This window comes from Telopea speciosissima, chromosome 10, assembly GCF_018873765.1.
Source record: "Telopea speciosissima isolate NSW1024214 ecotype Mountain lineage chromosome 10, Tspe_v1, whole genome shotgun sequence".
NCBI classification, from domain to species: Eukaryota; Viridiplantae; Streptophyta; class Magnoliopsida; order Proteales; family Proteaceae; genus Telopea; species Telopea speciosissima.
Genome location: NC_057925.1, coordinates 9,368,161 through 9,386,940, shown reverse-complemented (window position 1 = coordinate 9,386,940; position 18,780 = coordinate 9,368,161). Strand labels below are relative to the sequence as shown.

Below are 18,780 nucleotides of genomic sequence, written 5' to 3'. Positions count from 1 at the left end.
CATTCTAGAGAAATGTCTTAGCTCCTAAGAACAAAAGAACATGCTCTGATATAGTGAGATTCAGTCCGACCTGATGAGTACAATTTAATAACTTTGAAAGGATAAAAACATAGAAAAATACCTTGTCCAAGTACAGACCAATTGCACAGTACAACAGAGAGTCAAGCAACATCATGAGGAGACACACCAAAAAGTTCACTCCAGATGATGCCTGTAGAAATCATTGTATTTGAAGTTCAAAAAATGGAAAATGCTGGACAAATTAATGAACTGCAAACAAGATTCTACAGAAAATACCCGCCATATGTTGCTCCAACGAACTCCAACATGAGCACGCTCATAATCAGCAAAATTAACTGTCCCAAGAGCAAAAGCCGTCGGTGAAAGCAAAGAAGCTGCGACCTTTAATATCCTAAAAAGACCAACAATAAATGAATATAATTGCAGTAAAGGGAAAATTTCTTATTGTAACACATTACAAATTTGCAATAGCATCGGAATACTAACATAGGAACATCTGAGTCATTGACTGTGTAATAAGGAAAGAAGGCTCCAAGGAAAGAAAGAGTGCCAACCGCAACTGCTGTTTTTGCTCGTGAAAAGAAGGTAGATATCAAAAAGGAAAGCATGATTGCACTGATTCCAAACAAAAAGAAATAAACGAACACCAAGGATTTATCGCTATACTTAAAAAGACTCCCCATCGTGCAGGCTGTGATGATTCCAGAAGATACTGCAAACTGCAGAAAGAACCAAATCAAAGAAAGGAAAAATGAGAAAGACCATAGGATCTGCAACAGAGAGGACCTGAAAGATGCAATTGTGATCACAGTGATTCCCCAGTAAGTGAGCTAATTCAAATCTCAACCAGAATGTTGGGCCATTTGACCAGACAACCAAACCATAAATTCTTCCAGTGACAAGAATTGATAAATATAAAAGAGCACATTGTACCATCGGGATCCATAGTTTGAGCAGAAAAAGGAGATATCCTAGCTGGTTAAACAACAAATCTAGATTTAAACCTCAATCCATGCATATTATCCTTTAGATGTTACCTCAACAAGATGATCTGGATCAACCTACCAGTTGCATCAAAACAACCAATTACCTGGTCAACCCTTGTCCAGGTGGTATAAAAATTGATTAAACTATCCAATCAAATCATTGTCATAAGCTGCCAATCAGATAATGCAATATATATATGTATAGAGAGAGAGAGAAACAGAGAGAATCTAAGGTTTTAAAGTTGAAAACGAAAATAACTACAAGTTGGCAGATAGCAGGAATGAGAAAAGATAACATTGCAACAAATACCTGTATGCAGTATGTAATGAACCAAGAAAGGTAGAATATTTCATCTTTCAAACCCATCATGTAAAGGCCTTCCTTAATCTTCTGCTCCTGAAAGCCGGGGGGGGGGGGGGGTTATGTCATTAAAAATGTAACCAAAAAGTCAAGACACAATGATTCAGCTCTGATATGTCAAAAAAATACAAAAGCTAAACTATATATGAACAAGACGCACTTCAGAAAGAGCTAAATTATATGCAAACTAGTAGGGCTGTCAATGGATCGCATCTTGATCCGGATTCTGGATCCTATCCAAATCCGATTTGATTATGACCGATCGATGCAATCTGATTGACATCTACAATGAGAGTGATCCGTCGGATTATCGAATTGGATTGGAGCATTCGTTGGATCATCAAATTGAATTTGGGTCGGATCACCACTTGAATCCGAACCCCTTGATCCAACCTGTTGACAGTCCTACAAATAAGTGCAGTGTTCAAAGAAGAAAAGCTTAAAAATTAAGTCATAGTCATTATCAAACCTTCTCGAACACGGAATAGCTGATCAGACGAGAAATAGGGTAGAGAAATCCCAGCAGATACCTGCACCTCCAAAATCCAGTCCAACCAAATCACCTTGTCAAAATGTCATCATAAAATTAATTTTTTTATAAATCGTCATAAAATTAGTTTTAAGAAACAAGCCAACAGGAACCATCAAATTTGAAAGATACATACAGTACTCCCATGACTCTCTTGATGATAGACTGGAACTCATCATCAGTGAATTCACGAGTAGGAAATGGTGCAATCCTTATGTTTGATGGACTGAAATGCGTCCAGGGAAGGTTGACAGTAGAGGAACTTTCAAATGAATGGAATGGAGGTAATTCATTGTCTTTCACAGCCAGGTCAGTTAGATTTTGCTGGCTGACAAAAATTATGAAAGAATCCACCAACTGTTGCAGCTGCAGTAGGAATGGATGTGAAGAGAATTATGTGCAGGTAAATCACTAAATTTCTATTTCACGATCAAAATATACAGTTCTGAACAAACCTGAGAAATTAATGATTCACACATGAGGATGGATTTGTCATCAAGATTCTCTTTCACAGTTAGGAAATTAATATTTCACCCATGAGGCTAAATTAATTATTAAAATTTTCTCTCCATAATTTTAAACAAAATCTAGAAATCGATCAAATTATTCACTCAACCATCAGACAAAAATCAAATCTCTACACCATAACTCACTAAGCCTTATGTCAACTACTTGAATTAGTCAACATAAATCCTGTTTGGGCATTCCAATCTATTCTAATCAGTGTATCAAGTATTGATATCATACGGCTGATATTTATCGTGTTGGGACCTCTCAAAACACTACAGTCCGCTACGAAACACTAAAAAAAAAAACATATTGTCTTGACCTGTCTCGGTCAATCGACCTGAGACAGGTTGATACGGTCGATACCCTCAAGACATTTACTGAGACAGATAGACACCATGCCTGCTACACTAGAGAGAAGAGGAAGAAGAAGATAGCAACCACCGCCATGCCATGATGTGATGCAGATAGGCGTTGGATAAATTAGGAATTATTTTATTTATTTCCTGTTAACAAAACAGGAAATTTGGAGAATGCTTGAATGATCGAATTGATCAATCAAGCCTTGTATTAATAGCATTAAGAATTACAACTTAATGACCATAAAACCCCTAACTTAGCCGACTTAGCTAAGTAATACATAAAACATAAAATAAAACCCAAAAAGACCAGAATACCCCCACGGTATTCTGGTTTACATTATTCAACACTCCCCCTCAAGTTGGAGCAAAAATATCAAACATGCCCAACTTGACTAAATTAGGATGGAACATCTTTCTAGGCAGTCCCTTGGTGAATATATATCAGCAATCTAATCAGTAGACTTCACAAAAGGAGCGCAAATCAGCCCTTCTTCTAATTTTTCCTTGATGAAATGCCTATCCACTTCAACATGCTTGGTACGATCATGATGTACTGGATTATGTGCAATTCTGATTGCAAACCTTGTTGTCACAGTACAACATCATAGAAAGACAAATAGGAACACCAAGGTCTTGTAGCAAACCTTTCAACCGGAGCAACTCACAAATACCTTGTGTCATAGCACGAAATTCTGCTTCGGCACTAGAAAGAGCCACCACATTCTGCTTCTTGCTATGCCAAGTAACAAGATTGCCACCTACAAAAGAACAATACCCAGAAATAAATTTGCGATCAGGAGAGCCAGCCCAATCCACATCAGTGTATGCTTCTATCCGTAGGTGATCATGAGGAGACAGGAGAATGCATTTCCCTGGAGAAGACTTCAAGTAGTAAAGGATACGAAGAACTGCCACCATATGGGAAGAGAAGGGGTCATGCATAAACTGACTCACAGTACTCACAGCAACAACAATGTCTGGACGTGTGTGTGGAGATAAATCAACTTCCCCACTAATCTTTAGTACCGGCCTTCATAGTTGTCAAGGCGCCGCCTAGGCTACGCCTAAGCGTCCAAGGGCCTTTGTCACGCCTTAAATTCTGCCTTGCCGCCTTGTTGATGTTGACTTGGTTTCTAACCCCCTCATTCGCCTTGGTTCGCCTAGGAGCCTTGACAACTATGCCGGCCTTTATCAACAGGTTCACCCTCTTTTTCCTTAAGACGAAGACCAGCATCCATAGGAGTATCTAAGGGGTGACACCCTAACAAACCAGTTTCAACCAACAAATCTAGGACAAACTTCCTTTGGGAGAGAAAAAGGCCCTTAGAAGATCTGGCAACTTCAATCCCAAGAAAGTACCTTAGCTTTCCTAGATCCTTAATCTCAAACTCCTGTCCAAGAAAAGTCTTCAACCGGCTGATCTCATCACCATCATTGCCTGTGACAACAATGTCATCCACGTAGACTATAAGAACAGTAAGTTTTCCACCAACCCTCATTATAAAAAGAGTGTGATCAGCATTACTTTGCTTGTAGGCCACAAAAATCATGGCCCTGTGAAACTGGCCAAACCATGCTCTAGGTGACTGCTTCAGCCCATAAAGTGCACGCTTCAATTTACACACTTTACCTTAGTTTTTGTCACACGAGAACCCTGGTGGAATGTCCATGTACACCTCCTCATCAAGCTCTCCATTGAGGAAAGCATTTTTCACTTCCAACTATTGTAGATCCCATCCAAGATTGACTGCACAAGCCACAAGATAGCAATGTGGCTACCTTATCACCACGTACCCAAAGTAGGTGGTTTACCAGAACTAGCCCCATGTCCACGACCACCATCATTATTAGACAATGTGGCTACCTTATCACCACCAAAAATTTGGTAATGGACTGAATCAAACTCCTTCCCAAGTCCTCCCAAAAATCCCATAACAGCGAGCTGCTCCCGCTGATTTTGCATTTGTTCCACATCTGAAGTAATAGGAAGTAGAGAGTTAAGTTGTTCATACATCCTCTTGAAATCAGCAAAATATTGGGTCAAAGGGCGACCCTATCAACCTTATACAATTCTTGAGACAGATCATAAATACGAGAAAGATTGTTTTGTCCGGAGAACAGAACATTAAGGTATTCCCACAGCTCCTTGATAGTGTCAATGTGTGTCACCAAGTCAACAATCTGATGCTCCATAGAATTTAGCATCTGTCCCAAGATTCTACCATCAACAGTATCCCCCAGTGGATCATCATCAGGTTTATTTTTAAACAGGTGATCCTGCTGATCACGTCCAGTCAGAACCAATTAACAATTTTCTTCCATTGTTGAAAGTTGGTGATTCCTTCCAATTTCTTTTCGGTAATACGGTTGGAGGAAGAAGAGAAAACCTCGGTCATCATAGTCTTCGAACTATCACCCATAATTCACAACCCAATAGATGGAGTGAAATTGCAGAAAAAAAGGTGTGAAAAAATATTCTAAAAATCAATCTTCAAAACCCTAACCTTGACAGAGACCCTTATAAAACCGATCTTCAAAAAAGGAGATACTCAAGTAGAATTCTGCTACTACAGTGGCTTTCAAAGAGGGGCAGCACACTCTGATAATTTCAATCAAGAAAAGGAATCCAACAAGCCAACCAAAAAATCGATTTTCTCACCTTAAAAAAAAATAGATTCCAAAACCCTGACAATGCTGCCGAATTTAATTCTTCGACCTCCAATGCAGTCTTGACTCCATCAATCATCCACAAACAGAAAAGGAGACCTAGTTCTTAATTTAAGACATGAACTAGTCTCTAAATAACCTCAAAACACAGCATAGGGTGCTGCACCCCTTCAACCAGAAATTTGGAGAAACCGCAAGTCTTCAAAAATGTAAGAACCCTCCAATTCCACTTGTAGCTGTAAGAAAAGAGAAGAAGAGAACCTCAAGGAGCTGTAACAGTGCCTATAGCTCTGATACCATGTCAGTTAATGAGAGAAAAAGAAGAAGAAAAGCAGAGAAATCGAGCGAGGAAGGAAGAGAGACGATGGGAAAAATTCTGGAGTCACATAACTCTCGTGATCTCCCTCAAACCTTTATTAAACAAGACTCTAAAGGGTAAAACAGTAAACTAACACATACTAACATATTAATGAAATCAAACTAACAACCTAAACTACCCTTCTCACCTCTCTATTCTCGGTATTAGATATGAGCCAGAATACCGTGGGGGGTATTCTGGACTTTTTTCCTCTTTATTTATTTGTTTGTTTGTATGTGGTTTAGTCCCACATTGCTCATGTACATATGTTTATTCTTTTATTAGTCTTATAAATAAAGAGGTGCTTGGGGTCACTAAGATCATCCAAGCCTTTCCCTAATTTAAGTCTCTCTACATGGTATCAAAGCCGACTTCGAATTAGGGACCACCCCCCCCCCCCTTCGATTTCTTTTCCCTTTTTTTCCTTCCATCGTTTTTTTCTCTTTGTTTCTGCTTTTTCTTCCTTGGTTCTCCCTCTTCCATAAGGGCAGCACTACAAGAGGTGATCGTATGATCTAGTGGCTGCCCCTCCCTAACTCTTTTTCCTTTTTTTCCTCATGAATTAATACCTGCTCGATAGCTGCTGGACATCACTGGCCGTATTGAAGCCTTCAAGTTTTTTGGAGATCAGCCCCTGCCATTATTGCTGGCTGTTTCTCACCTATTGGAGCTTCTTCAGCACCCTTTCCAGCATCTGTCCAGCCTTTTTACTCATTGATTGAAGACCCCCACTCCCAATCGATCTCCATCTTCAGGGTTTTTTTTCAAAACCCTGATAATTGTCGACTTTGGGTGTGGGGCCGCTTGTTGCTGCCGTTTGGTTCTGATTTTTTGCAGGGTGTTTCTTCTATCAGAGAGGGTCCCTCGACCTCAGTTGCAGCCACTTCTCTGCAGATTTTTGACACCTTATTCCCTTCATCGATTTCAGCATTACAGGGTTTTTTCAAAACCCTGACAATATCGATATAGGGTTTCTATCATATAGGGTTTTGGACCTGAATTTCTGCAGAATATTTTCTACATTATACAGTGTTATTCAACTACAGTTACAGCCAATCATCTACAAGTTATGTCCCGCACTTGTCCCTTTATCGATTTCCACAATTCAGGTTTTTTCAAAACCCTGACACTATCGATATAGGAGTCTTCTTGTGCTGCTGGTTCTGATTTTTTGTGAGGTGATTCAGCCTTTACTTTGAAGTTATTATTGGCCTTATTTGCTATCAGTATGGGTGATTCGACCAATTCTTCAGCTACTTCAGATCAGGCACTTAATGATGGTCACAGCAAGATAGAGTACCATAGCTTCCCACCAAATCCTATTAAACTAGATGGCTCGAATTATCTTCTCTGGTCCAGATCTGCCTCTTTTGCCATTGCAGGCCGTGGTCTCACCAGCCATATTAATGGCACTTGTGTTATGCCTACTGAACCAGGACCTGCTCAGGACAAGTGGCTTGCCAATAATGGTGTTCTGATGTCTTATCTGATAGGCTCTATGACTTCAGATTTATAGCATAACTTTCTTCTTCTGGACACTGCCTCTCAGATTTGGGCTGCATGCAAGGAAACATATGGGCAGCTTGGCAATGATGCTCAAGTATATGAAATCCGGAAGAAGGTCCTTCACACCACTCAGGGAGAACTTCTAGTGTCCAAATACTATGCTACTCTTCGCAGTCTATGGCAACAGTTGGACCATTTCTCAGACTTTCACCCTACTACAGTGGCTGGTATTGCTTCCTATAAGAAGCATGTGGATAAGATCAGGGTATACGATTTTTTGGCTGGCTTGAATGTGGAGTATGATCAGATCCGTGTTCAGGTGTTGGGCCATAAGCCTTTTCCCACACTTGAACAATCATATGCCTTGGTATCTTCTGAGGAGAACCGGAGGGCTGCTATGTTGCACCCTCCTATTACTGACAGATCAGCTCTCAAGGATGTTGCCCCTGCCACTCCTGCTCCTAGTGGCACTGCTTCTCTTGGTGATTCCGCTACAGGGAATGTTGTTTATGAGCACTGTCACAAGCCCTATCACACCAAAGAGAGGTGCTGGAAATTTCATGGGAAACCAGCTGATTTTGAAGCAAAAAGGGCTGCCAAGACCAAGGCCCATCAGACTGAGACTATTACTGCAGCCCCTGCTACTGACCCTGGTCTATCCCAGGAGGATCTACAGGCACTCCTACATATGCTAAGGTCTTCCGCTGCCGTTGCCTCTACTACATTAGCTACTGCCAATTCCCCTGCTCCCTCAGGTTCACACTTTGCCCAGTCAGGTATTGCATTTGGGGGTCATTGTGCTTCTGTAGCTTCCCATCCTTGGCTCATAGATTCTGGGGCTACAGATCATATGACCGGTTCCTCTAGTTTGTTTCATAGATACTCTCCCACTTCTGGGAAAGACAAGGTTAAGGTGGCTGATGGTTCTCTTTCTTCCATCTCTGGAAAGGGGGTCATCAACTGCACTTCCTCTCTTCCATTGTCTTCTATTTTGGACATTCCTAACTTTACTAGTAACCTTCTTTCCATTAGTAGTATTACTCGTGATCTTAACTGCAGTCACTTTCTTTCCTTCTCATTGTGTGTTTCAGGATCTGGAGTCTGGGAAGACAATTGGATTGGGTAAAGTGCACGGTGGGCTGTACCTGCTTGATGACGGTCGCTTCTCTCCACCACCATTACATTCTCCACTACACCAGAACTCCATGGTCTCTTCTAAACTCTACCAGTGGCACTCTAGGTTAGGTCACCCCCCTTTAGGGATTTCAGCTCATTTATTTCCTAGTTTGGTCACCCTTCGTACTAAGGATGACTTTTTTTATGAGGCTTGTGTTCTAGCCAAACAGACACGTTTCAATTATCTTGTTTCAAATAAAAGGAGTTCTTTTTGTTTTGATTTGGTGCATTCTGATGTTTGGGGCCCTAGTCGTAAACCTTCCATTTCTGGCCATCGTTGGTTTGTCTCTTTTATTGATTGTCATTATTGGCACACTTGGGTGTATCTTTTGCACACAAAAAATCAAGTTTTTTCATGTTTTCGGCATTTTCATAAAATGATACAAACTCAGTTCCAGGCTACTCTCAAAGTCCCAATTTCAAAAATATTTGGCTGACCATGGCATACTTCATCAAACTAGTTGTGTTGATACCCCTGCCCAGAATGGTGTGGCAGAAAGAAAGAATCGCCACTTGTTAGAGATGGCCAGGGCTTTGATGTTTGCGAGGAATGTCCCATCTCAATATTGGGGGGATGCGATACTCACTGCAGCCTATCTTATCAATCGGCTGCCTTCTAGAGTTCTTAACTCTCGTAGCCCCTCTGATGTTTTAATGGGACATTCCTCCTTTATTGTGCCCCCCCCAAGGTGTTTGGTTGTGTGTGTTATGCTAGGGATACTAGATCTCCTAGCAAACTTGACCCTCGGGGACTTCGTTGTATTTTCTTGGGTTATTCTACGACCCAGAAAGGTTACAACTGTTACCATCCCCCTTCCCACCGTACCATGGTTAGTATGGATGTTATTTTCCATGAGTCCCTTTCTTACTATTCTTCGCCACCTCTTCAGGGGGAGAGTTCTAGTGAAGATGTGCCTTTTGAGATTCCTCTACCAGAGGTTCCTCAGGCTGCTGTCCAGCCTACTTTACCACCACCCACGACTGTTGCCCAGCCAACTTTACCACCACCCACAGCTGCTGCCCAGCCTACTTTGGATGCCCAACTTCCTCTGGCTGTTCCTCCCTCACCTAATGGGAATCCTTTACAGGGGGAGACCATAGAAAATAGTGTCGTTAATGTTCCTATCTAGGGGGAGTTGACCCCTGTCCAGAGGACTATTGGTGAATTTCAGAAGAGAATCGACGATAACTCCAACATCATCACCTAAACAAGGGGCAGATCCAACAGAGAGCAATTGCAAACCACTGTAGCACCAGTACCCATCCAATTGCTGGCTCCAGACCCGGATCCTTCATCTTCTAGTAATCCCTCTCCTTCCGATCTACCTATTGCTCATCGCAAAGGTACTAGGACTTGCACTTTACATCCCATATCTCGCTTTGTTTCGTATAGTTCTCTTTCTCCTTCTTTCCGTGCTTTTGTATCCTCTCTTTCTTCTGTCCCTATTCCTAAAAATTGGCAGGAAGCATATACAGATGGAAAGTGGAAGGCTGCAATGTTAGAAGAAATGAGAGCACTACACAAAAATAACACGTGGGATCTTGTAGCTCTTCCTCCAGGGAAAAAACCAGTGGGATGCAAATGTGTCTTCGTGGTCAAACAGAAGGCTGATGGTTCAGTGGATCGGTATAAGGCACGTCTGGTTGCAAAGGGGTTCACTCAGACTTATGGAGTTGACTACCAGGAGACCTTTGCATCAGTGGCAAAGCTCAACACTATCAGGGTGTTATTATCTTGTGTTGCAAATCTTGGGTGGGATCTTCAGTAGTTAGATGTAAAGAATGCCTTCCTCCATGGGGAGCTTGAGGAGGAGGTATATATGGACATTCCACTAGGCTTCTCTGATGACAGGACTAGGGGCAAAGTTTGTAAGTTGAAACATGCTCTCTATGGGTTGAAGCAGTCGCCTAAGGCCTGGTTTGGCAGATTTCATAAGGCTATGATTTCAGCAGGTTACAAGCAAAGCAATACTGATCACACCTTGTTCATCAGACGAGTTGGTGACAAGGTTACTCTACTCATAGTCTATGTGGATGATATCGTGGTGGCTGGTAATGATAATGCGGCTATCAGGGATTTGAAGCTTCTTCTTGGCCGTGAGTTTGAGGTCAAAGATCTAGGCTCTCCAAAATATTTTCTAGGGATAGAAGTGGCTCGCTCTTCAAAGGGCATCTTTCTTTCTCAAAGAAAATATGTCCTTGATCTATTGACTGAGACAGGACTGCTAAGTTGTCATCCTTCAGATACTCCTATGGATGCTACTACAAAACTTAGGGAGAAAGAAGGTGAACCTGTTGACAAGGGTGATTACCAGCGGCTAGTGGGCAAACTAATCTATCTTTCTCACACCAGACCTGACATACCAGTTGCCGTAAGCATGGTGAGCCAGTTCATGCATGATCCCTATTCCTCTCATATAGATGCAGTCCGTCGTATTTTGAGGTATTTGAAGTCTGCTCCAGGAAGGGGAATTCTCTTATCTCCCAATGGTCACCTCAAGGTTGAAGCTTATACTGATGCCGATTAGGCTGGTTCTTCTGACAGAAAATCTATCTCTGGCTATTGTTCCTTTGTAAGTGGGAACCTTGTCACATGCCGTAGCAAAAAGCAGAATGTTGTGGCAAGGTCCAGTGCTGAAGCTGAGTTTCGTGCGATGGCCCAAGGCATTTGTGACCTTCTATGGCTTAAGGGATTATTACAGGATATTGGTGTTGCTGTCCATCTTCCAATGATGGTCACAATAAAGCTGCCATTAGCATTGCTCATAATCCTGTCCAACATGATCGCACTAAACACGTGGAGGTTGACAGACATTTCATCAAGGAAAAACTTGAAGCTAGCCTTATTTGTGTTTCCTTTGTGAAGTCTACTGATCAGCTGGCGGATGTGTTCATTAAGGGGCTGACTAGCAAGCTGTTTCATCCTATCTTAGTAAAGTTGGGCATGCATGATATATATTCTCTAATTTGAGGGGGAGTGTTAGATATGGGCCAGAATACCGTGGGGGGTATTCTGGACTTTTTTCCTCTTTATTTATTTGTTTGTTTGTATGTGGTTTAGTCCCACATTGCTCATGTACATATGTTTATTCTTTTATTAGTCTTATAAATAAAGAGGTGCTTGGGGTCACTAAGATCATCTAAGCCTTTCCTTAATTTAAGTCTCTCTACAATTTCTCCCGCAACAAAAGCCTACTTATACTTCCCTAATTGGCCTACCTGTTCTTGCATCCACCTCTGTTGCACCCTTCTCTTCGGATTAGTTATTGGTACTACAGCGCATGATTCACAGCTTGGGATCACTCCTTCTGCGTCTTAGTCTTCCGCTACTTCAAATCTAGCAGAGTCAGGTTTTTCATGTCTCCTCTGGTTCTAGTCCTTCCTGGCTCCTTGATTCCAGAAAATCTGATCATATGACTAGCTCCTCTGACCTATTTTGTTCATATCTCCCAAATCAGGTAAGGACAAGGTAAGTGTGGCTGATGGATCTTTATCCTCCATTTCTGGGAAAGGCTCCATTAAATGTTCTCCTACTATACCCTTGTCCTCTGTTTTACACGTGCCTAACCTATGTGCCAACTGCCAACTTGCTTTCTAATTTACCATCTCACAGTTGATCTTAACTGTTCTGTCTCATTTTATTACACTCATTGTATTTTCCAGGATCTGGTGACGGGAACAACAATTGGATATGGTAGGGTGCGCGACGGGCTGTATTACCTGGGTCCGGGTTCTCCTCAGATGTCTTCCCCAGTCTCTGCTCGTACCCTTCATACTGAAAGTGCTCTCCAGCAGGTTCACCGCTGGCACCAGCGCCTCGGTCATCCCTCCTACCGTACTTTAAGTTTAATATTTCCTTCTTTAATAAAAGGTTGTAGCCCGGACAACTTTCATTGTGAAATCTGCATTTTGGTGCATTCTTCTTCCTTTCTTGGTCTTTCATTCCATCATACTCCTAATAACTTATCCAATTACAACGTATTAACTGTTCATCATGTGCATCTTTTTCTTTTTTGGAGTATACATGATGTCAGCATAAGCTTCCTCACTTACAAGTTCAGGCAACTCGGTTGTCTGACCTTTTTATAATTCCTCTTTTGAACCATCCTCTGCCTCCTTAAATCTCGACAATTGAATATGAATGGGCTATTATGATTTCGAACAAGCTGTCATGGTGAAATTGGTAGACACGCTGCTCTTAGGAAGCAGTGCTAGAGCATCTCAGTTCGAGTCCAAGTGACGGCATCTTCTAAAAGATTGGAAAAATCTTATAATTATAAGAAATTCATTTCCTGATTTCAATTCCATAATTGAAGGTCCTTTTTTAGTTTTTGGATTTTTTGTGATATTTTCGACTTTCGAACATATATTAACTCATCTCTTTTTTGGCCGTTTTAATTGTAATTACGATTCATTTGATGAGCCTATTTGTCGATGGAATTGTAGAACCATATGATTCGTTAGACAAAGGTATGATAACTACTTTTTTTTGTATAACAGGATTCTTAATTACTCGTTGGATTTCTTCGGGGCATTTCCCATTAAGTGATTTATATGAATCATTAATGTTCCTTTCATGGAGTTTCTCCATTATTCATATAGTTCCCAAAATATGGAACCATAAAATTCATTTAAGCGTAATAACCGACAAAGAGTAGGAGTGAATTAGCTAAACATAACCGCAATTCCTATTCCCAAAGTTTTAATATAAGTGATATTCAATTTTCTGTTATTCACTCTGATGAATGGAGCCCTTCTCGGACTGTTTCTCCAGATGTTATAAATGGTTTATTTATTTCATTGATAATTGTATTCATTTAACTTGGGTTTACCTTCTCTATACTAAATCTGAAGCTTTTACTTGTTTTCGTTCCTTTCACACAATGATCCGGACCCAGTTTAATGCATAAATCCAGATTCTTCGTAGTGACAATGGCACCGAAAATAATGACCAACATTTTCGTCACTATCTTGATGAACTTGGCATCCTCTTTCAACCACTTGTGTTAGAAATCTGGAACAAAATGGCATTCTAGAGCAAAAGAATCATCATCTGCATGATGTTACTCCCTCTTTTCTCTTTACCATGAATGTTGCGAAGCTTTATTGGGCCGATGTTGTTCTCACTACAGCCTTTCTTATAAACAGGGTTCCCTCCAGTGTTTTGGACTTTAAGAACCTTGAGAGTCTTCTTCCGGACCCGTCCTTGGCCTCCCATATTCCCCCTCGGGTGTTTGGATGTGTGTGTTATGCCCAGAACTCCACTCTCTCCCGCTCCAAACTTGATCCCAGGGCTTTCCATTGCATCTTCCTGGGGTATTCTGGCCCCCAAAAAGGTTAGAAATGCTATCATCCTCCCTCTAATTGCCTCTTTGTCACCAAGGATCTTACACCTTCGATGAATCTGAGCTTACTATCCATCATCTCTTTAGGGGGAGAGTATATTGCCAGAGATTCCTTCTGGTCCCATTATTGTCACTGTACGTATTAAGGGGGAGAGAGTCGAGAAACCTCAAATAGGTAACAGTGATAGGGAAGAGGATACTCGGAAAAAGGACCTAATTACATACTCTAGGCGCAAGGTTTATACAAGCAGCACAAGCCCAACCTACCATGTTCAACGGTACTTCTTGATCCTGATCTACCTCCTTCACCTCAACCAGGTAATATCACCTCTTGTGCTCCTAGTGATCTTGATGTTCCTATTGCTCTTAGGAAACCATGCACTAAACATCCCATCTCTAAATTTATTTCTTACGAGTCCTTGTCCCCATCCTCCTATCGAGCCTTTGTTTCCTCCATTTCTTCTATATCTATTCCACAAGGATGGAAGGATGCTATGACTGATCCCAAATGGAAGGATGCTATGCTAGAAGAAATGCAGGCTCTTAAAAAGGATAGTACCTGGGAACTTGTTCCCCGTCCAGATGGGAAGAAGCTAGTGGGATGTAAGTGGATGTATACTGTGAAGCATAAGGCAAATGGAATCATTGAGCGATACAAAGCAAGGTTGATTGCCAAGGGCTTTACACAAACCTATGGCATTGACTATCAGAACACTGTCGCTCCTATTGCAAAAATGAATTCAGTCTGTGCCCTACTATCATGTGCTGCCAATTTAGGTTGAAATCCCTAGTAGTTAGATGTCAAGAATGCCTTCTTGAATGGTGACTTGGAAGAGGAGGTATACATGGATATTCCTCCTGGTTTTGAAACATCTTCTACAGTAGGGAAGGAGTGCCGACTAAGGAAATCTCTATGGACTTAAACAATCTCCATGAGCTTGGTTTGGATGGTTCTTAAAGGCTATGCAAAAATTTGGTTAAAAGCAAAGCCAAGCTAATCACACTTTGTTCATCAAACATGGAGACGGTATGGTCACTGCTCTCATTGTGTATGCTGATGATATAGTAGTGACGGGAAGTGATGAGGCTGAAATCTCCAAAATAAAGGCACAATTAGCAAGGGAATTTGAGATTAAAGATATGGGACCTCCGATATTTCCTGGAATTAAAGTTGTTAGATCAAACAAGGGCATCTTTATCTCCCAAAGGAAATATGTCCTAGATCTTCTCAGTGACACTGGAATGCTTGGATGCAAGCCCGTTGATTCTCCAATTGAAGTTAATCATCATCTCAACAACAAAGGTGGAGATCTGGTTGATAAGGAGAGCTATCAGAGGCAAGTTGGGAGGTTGATATACCTTTTTCATACTGGGCCAGATATTGCATATGTCGTGGGGATTGTTAACCGGTTTTTACATGATCCTCAGACTGCACATCTTGAGGCAGTTTATAGAATCTTGAGATACTTGAAGTCAGCCCCTAGAAAGGTCTTTTATTCTCCAATATTAACAAACTATAATTGGAAGCCTTTACAGATGCTGATTGGACTGGTTCTATTGATGATCGGCGTTCTACATCAGTCTACTATACTGCTTGGAGAATGGGACTGGCCACCTACTGAACGATTGGAGATATGTAGGGCCATCAAACCCTACCTATGCATTACCAACCTTGTTATCCCCCCTCTTAGACAGCGACTTGGGAGTAACTGTTACAAAGCCTATGCGGCTATACTCTGATAACAAGGCTGCAATCAGCATAGCCCACAATCCAGTTTAGTATGATAGGACCAAACACATTGAGACAGGCCGACACTTCATCCAATAGAAACTCGAACAAAGCACCATCTGTGTTCCTTTTGTTACCACAAAAAATCAATTGGCTGATGTGTTCACAAAAGGGCTGCATTGTAAAGTGTTTCATCCTTTTGTATGCAAGTTGGGCATGAGAGACATATACGTACCAACTTGAGGGGGAGTGTTAATGTGTATCAATGTGTCCAGATTCGAAGTACCTTGTGTTAAGGTGGAGCTGAGTCATCTCTACCTTGAATACCTTATTTGTTTTCATTCTCTCATCTATAAATAAAGTGGGTTTCTGTCAGTTATAGACGAACCAAACCACTCTGATATTCAACTAGTATATATATCTCCCATACCCAGCTTGAAACAACCAGCAAGAAATGCAGGTCGAAACAGCGCCTTTGTGAATATATCACCAGGTTGACTGTCGGAGTTCAAGAATGGAGTTGAAATAATCCTTTGCATAACTGCATTCCTCTAAAAATGAAAATCGACCTCAATATGCTTGGTCCTTTCATGAAAAATTGAATTGCTAGCAATGTAAACTTGCAGCTTGATTATCACAATAGATATTCATTGGTTTAGAAACTAAGAAACCCAATTCCTGTAGAAGAGATTTCAACCACATCAACTTTGCTACAGTATGAGTCACAGCTCTATACTCTGCTTCTGTACTCAACCTAGCCACAGTAGTTTGCTTCTTACTCATCCAAGATGCAAGATTACCACCAACAAATGTAAAATATCTAGTGATTGATAGATGAACTAAAATTCAAATCCTAACCTACCAGGATTCCTTAAAACACCAGGAAAAAAAAACTGAAACAATGTTGAAAATGGTGAGTTCATCAAAACCCAATTTATTGATTACTCAATGAATAATTTGCATGACATATGACTAGGTGTATGGTTGTCATAAGGTTTCTACCTTAAACTATTCGCAACTAGGGACAGAGCTAGTCACTTTGCTCATACAGTTGTCACACTATGTGTTCTCAGGAATGGTGATTCCAGACACAAGTGTGAGTACACATACTAATGTGTATCAGACTGGATCACTTGAGAATCTTGAATGGATTTCTATCTGGTGGTTAATGACAAGATTATAAAAAATAATTCATGATTGATCCCCAGACCTGAGAAGTCCTTATTGTTGCAATAGAATATTGAGCTTTGGCATACTAATAGTTGATGCCTCCCTGGATATATATCAATGCATCAGATTAATGGATCCATGATATTTGTATGTAGACAAAAGACTTGCTCAATAAGGAATCCACTTCTTGTACCGTACAGGGTGAATATATCATTATAGAGATATCTGATTGTGATTGGAAAGAAATTCCGAGCTTGGTAGCATGTTTTGTAAATAGTTTGCAAAAGAATTTAAAATATTATTAGTTATTTTAATAATTATATTTTAAAAGGATTTTGAAAATGCTTTTACACCTAATCAGTGATCAAAGTTGTGCTTATTTGCAACTATTATTTCATAAGTGTTGAGGAATATTCTTATTTGTAGATATCTGTTGATATATGTAACCCGAAAGGGTATTTTTGGTTTTTTCCCCTATAGCCGACCTAGTTAGTATAGTCGGCTATGAGGGGGCTTTATTGTAATTCTGTCCATTCTATGATCAGTATAAATGTAAGGGCTTGGTGATCCAATTGATCATTCAAGCATTCAGCCTTAGCACTGCTGTTAACATGGTATCAGAGCCATAAATCTGATCTAGGTTTTCAGCCACTCCCTCCATTCTATCGCAAACCCTCCATCACACCTTTCTTTTCTTCCACCTTCTCTTCTTCCTTTTGTCCTTCTAAACCATGACAGGGCAGCACTACTGAGGTGATTCTTATGAATCTAGTTGCTGCCCTATACTTACCTCGATGACATAAACAATCATACCCGGCAAGGATCGATTGGAGAGTCTTCCCAATTTTCTGCGATTTTTGAATCTTCCTTTTTTTGGGAGATTGAGTCTACATCAACATTGAAGATCAATTCTCCTTCTTTTTGAAGATCAAGTACTGCATCTGTGGAAGCATCCATGATTGCTTGCAAGAGTGAAGACCAATTGTCGATTTCAGGTTTCAGGGTTTTGTTCAAAACCCTGACTTCATCGATTTCTGCCTTTCCCTTCTCAGATCAAGCTAGTTTTTTGAGGAGACATTCAGCATCATTAAAGAGGATCTCGATCTCAGTTTGGGCCCCTTCTGCCCAGTTTTTGCTGTGATCGTTATTTTTTTCTTTTAGGATTTTTTCCTAAAACCCTGGCAAGATCGATCTCCTTCATCTCTCATCAGCAGCAGCTTATTTTTGGAGTGTTTCCCCTCAGCAATAGGAGAACTTGATCCAGGTTTGAGCTGTTTCCCACGGCAGGTTGTGAAGATATTAAGTTTCTCAAGATTAGAGTCGATTGGTGCCTCCTGCTTGTGTCCTAACATCGGATTCTTCCACTGTTACTTCTGGACTTGATGGGCAGCCACGGAATGAGTATCTTCCCTATGCAGCCTCCATCAAACTTGATGGAATTAATTACTTGATGTGGTCCAGGTCTACATACCTCACCATTGCTGGTCGAGGTCTCACAGGACACATCAACTGGCACTACCAAGAAGCCCTATGATGAAGGTCCGCTTCAGGATTGATGGATTTCTAATGACTCCCAAGTCATGTCCTTTCTACTTAATTCTATGCAACCTGATCTGGCCAATAGTTATTTGCTATTAAACACTGCTGCTCAGATATGGTTGGCTGCGAAGGAGGCTTATTGACAGGTTGGAAACGATGCTCAAGTGTATGAACTCCGTAAGAAGTATCATGACACCACCCAAAAGGAACTTTCCATCTCCAAATATTATGCGACCCTTCATAGTCTTTGGCAGGATCTGGATCATTACACTGATTACCAGCCCACTAATGCTACTGATATTGCTGCCTATCGCAAGCATGTCGACGAAATCAGGGTCTGGCTGGTTTGAATGTTGAATACGATCAGATTTGTGTTCAAGTTTTGGGTATTGTACCTTTTCCTACATTGGAGTGATCTTATGCCTTGGTCCACACTGAAGAAAATAGGCGAAATGTCATGCTTCATGCTTCTACCATTGACCGATCTGCCTTGCAAAATGGGTCAGGTTCTACTCCCATTGCTG

At 41.0% G+C, this 18,780-nt stretch overlaps 1 protein-coding gene across 1 annotated transcript in view; it reads right to left on the bottom strand.

Moving 5' to 3' along the window:
• Positions 1–18,780, bottom strand: part of LOC122643183 (ABC transporter A family member 1) — a 148,414-nt gene that overhangs the window by 107,707 nt on the left and 21,927 nt on the right. The window contains exons 6-11 of the mRNA XM_043836833.1: positions 2,034–2,263; positions 1,838–1,898; positions 1,318–1,404; positions 508–740; positions 298–412; positions 122–211 (exon numbers count right to left, since the gene is read on the bottom strand). Of these exons, the coding sequence (XP_043692768.1) occupies positions 122–211; positions 298–412; positions 508–740; positions 1,318–1,404; positions 1,838–1,898; positions 2,034–2,263 (816 nt within the window). The remainder of the gene's footprint in view (positions 1–121; positions 212–297; positions 413–507; positions 741–1,317; positions 1,405–1,837; positions 1,899–2,033; positions 2,264–18,780) is intronic.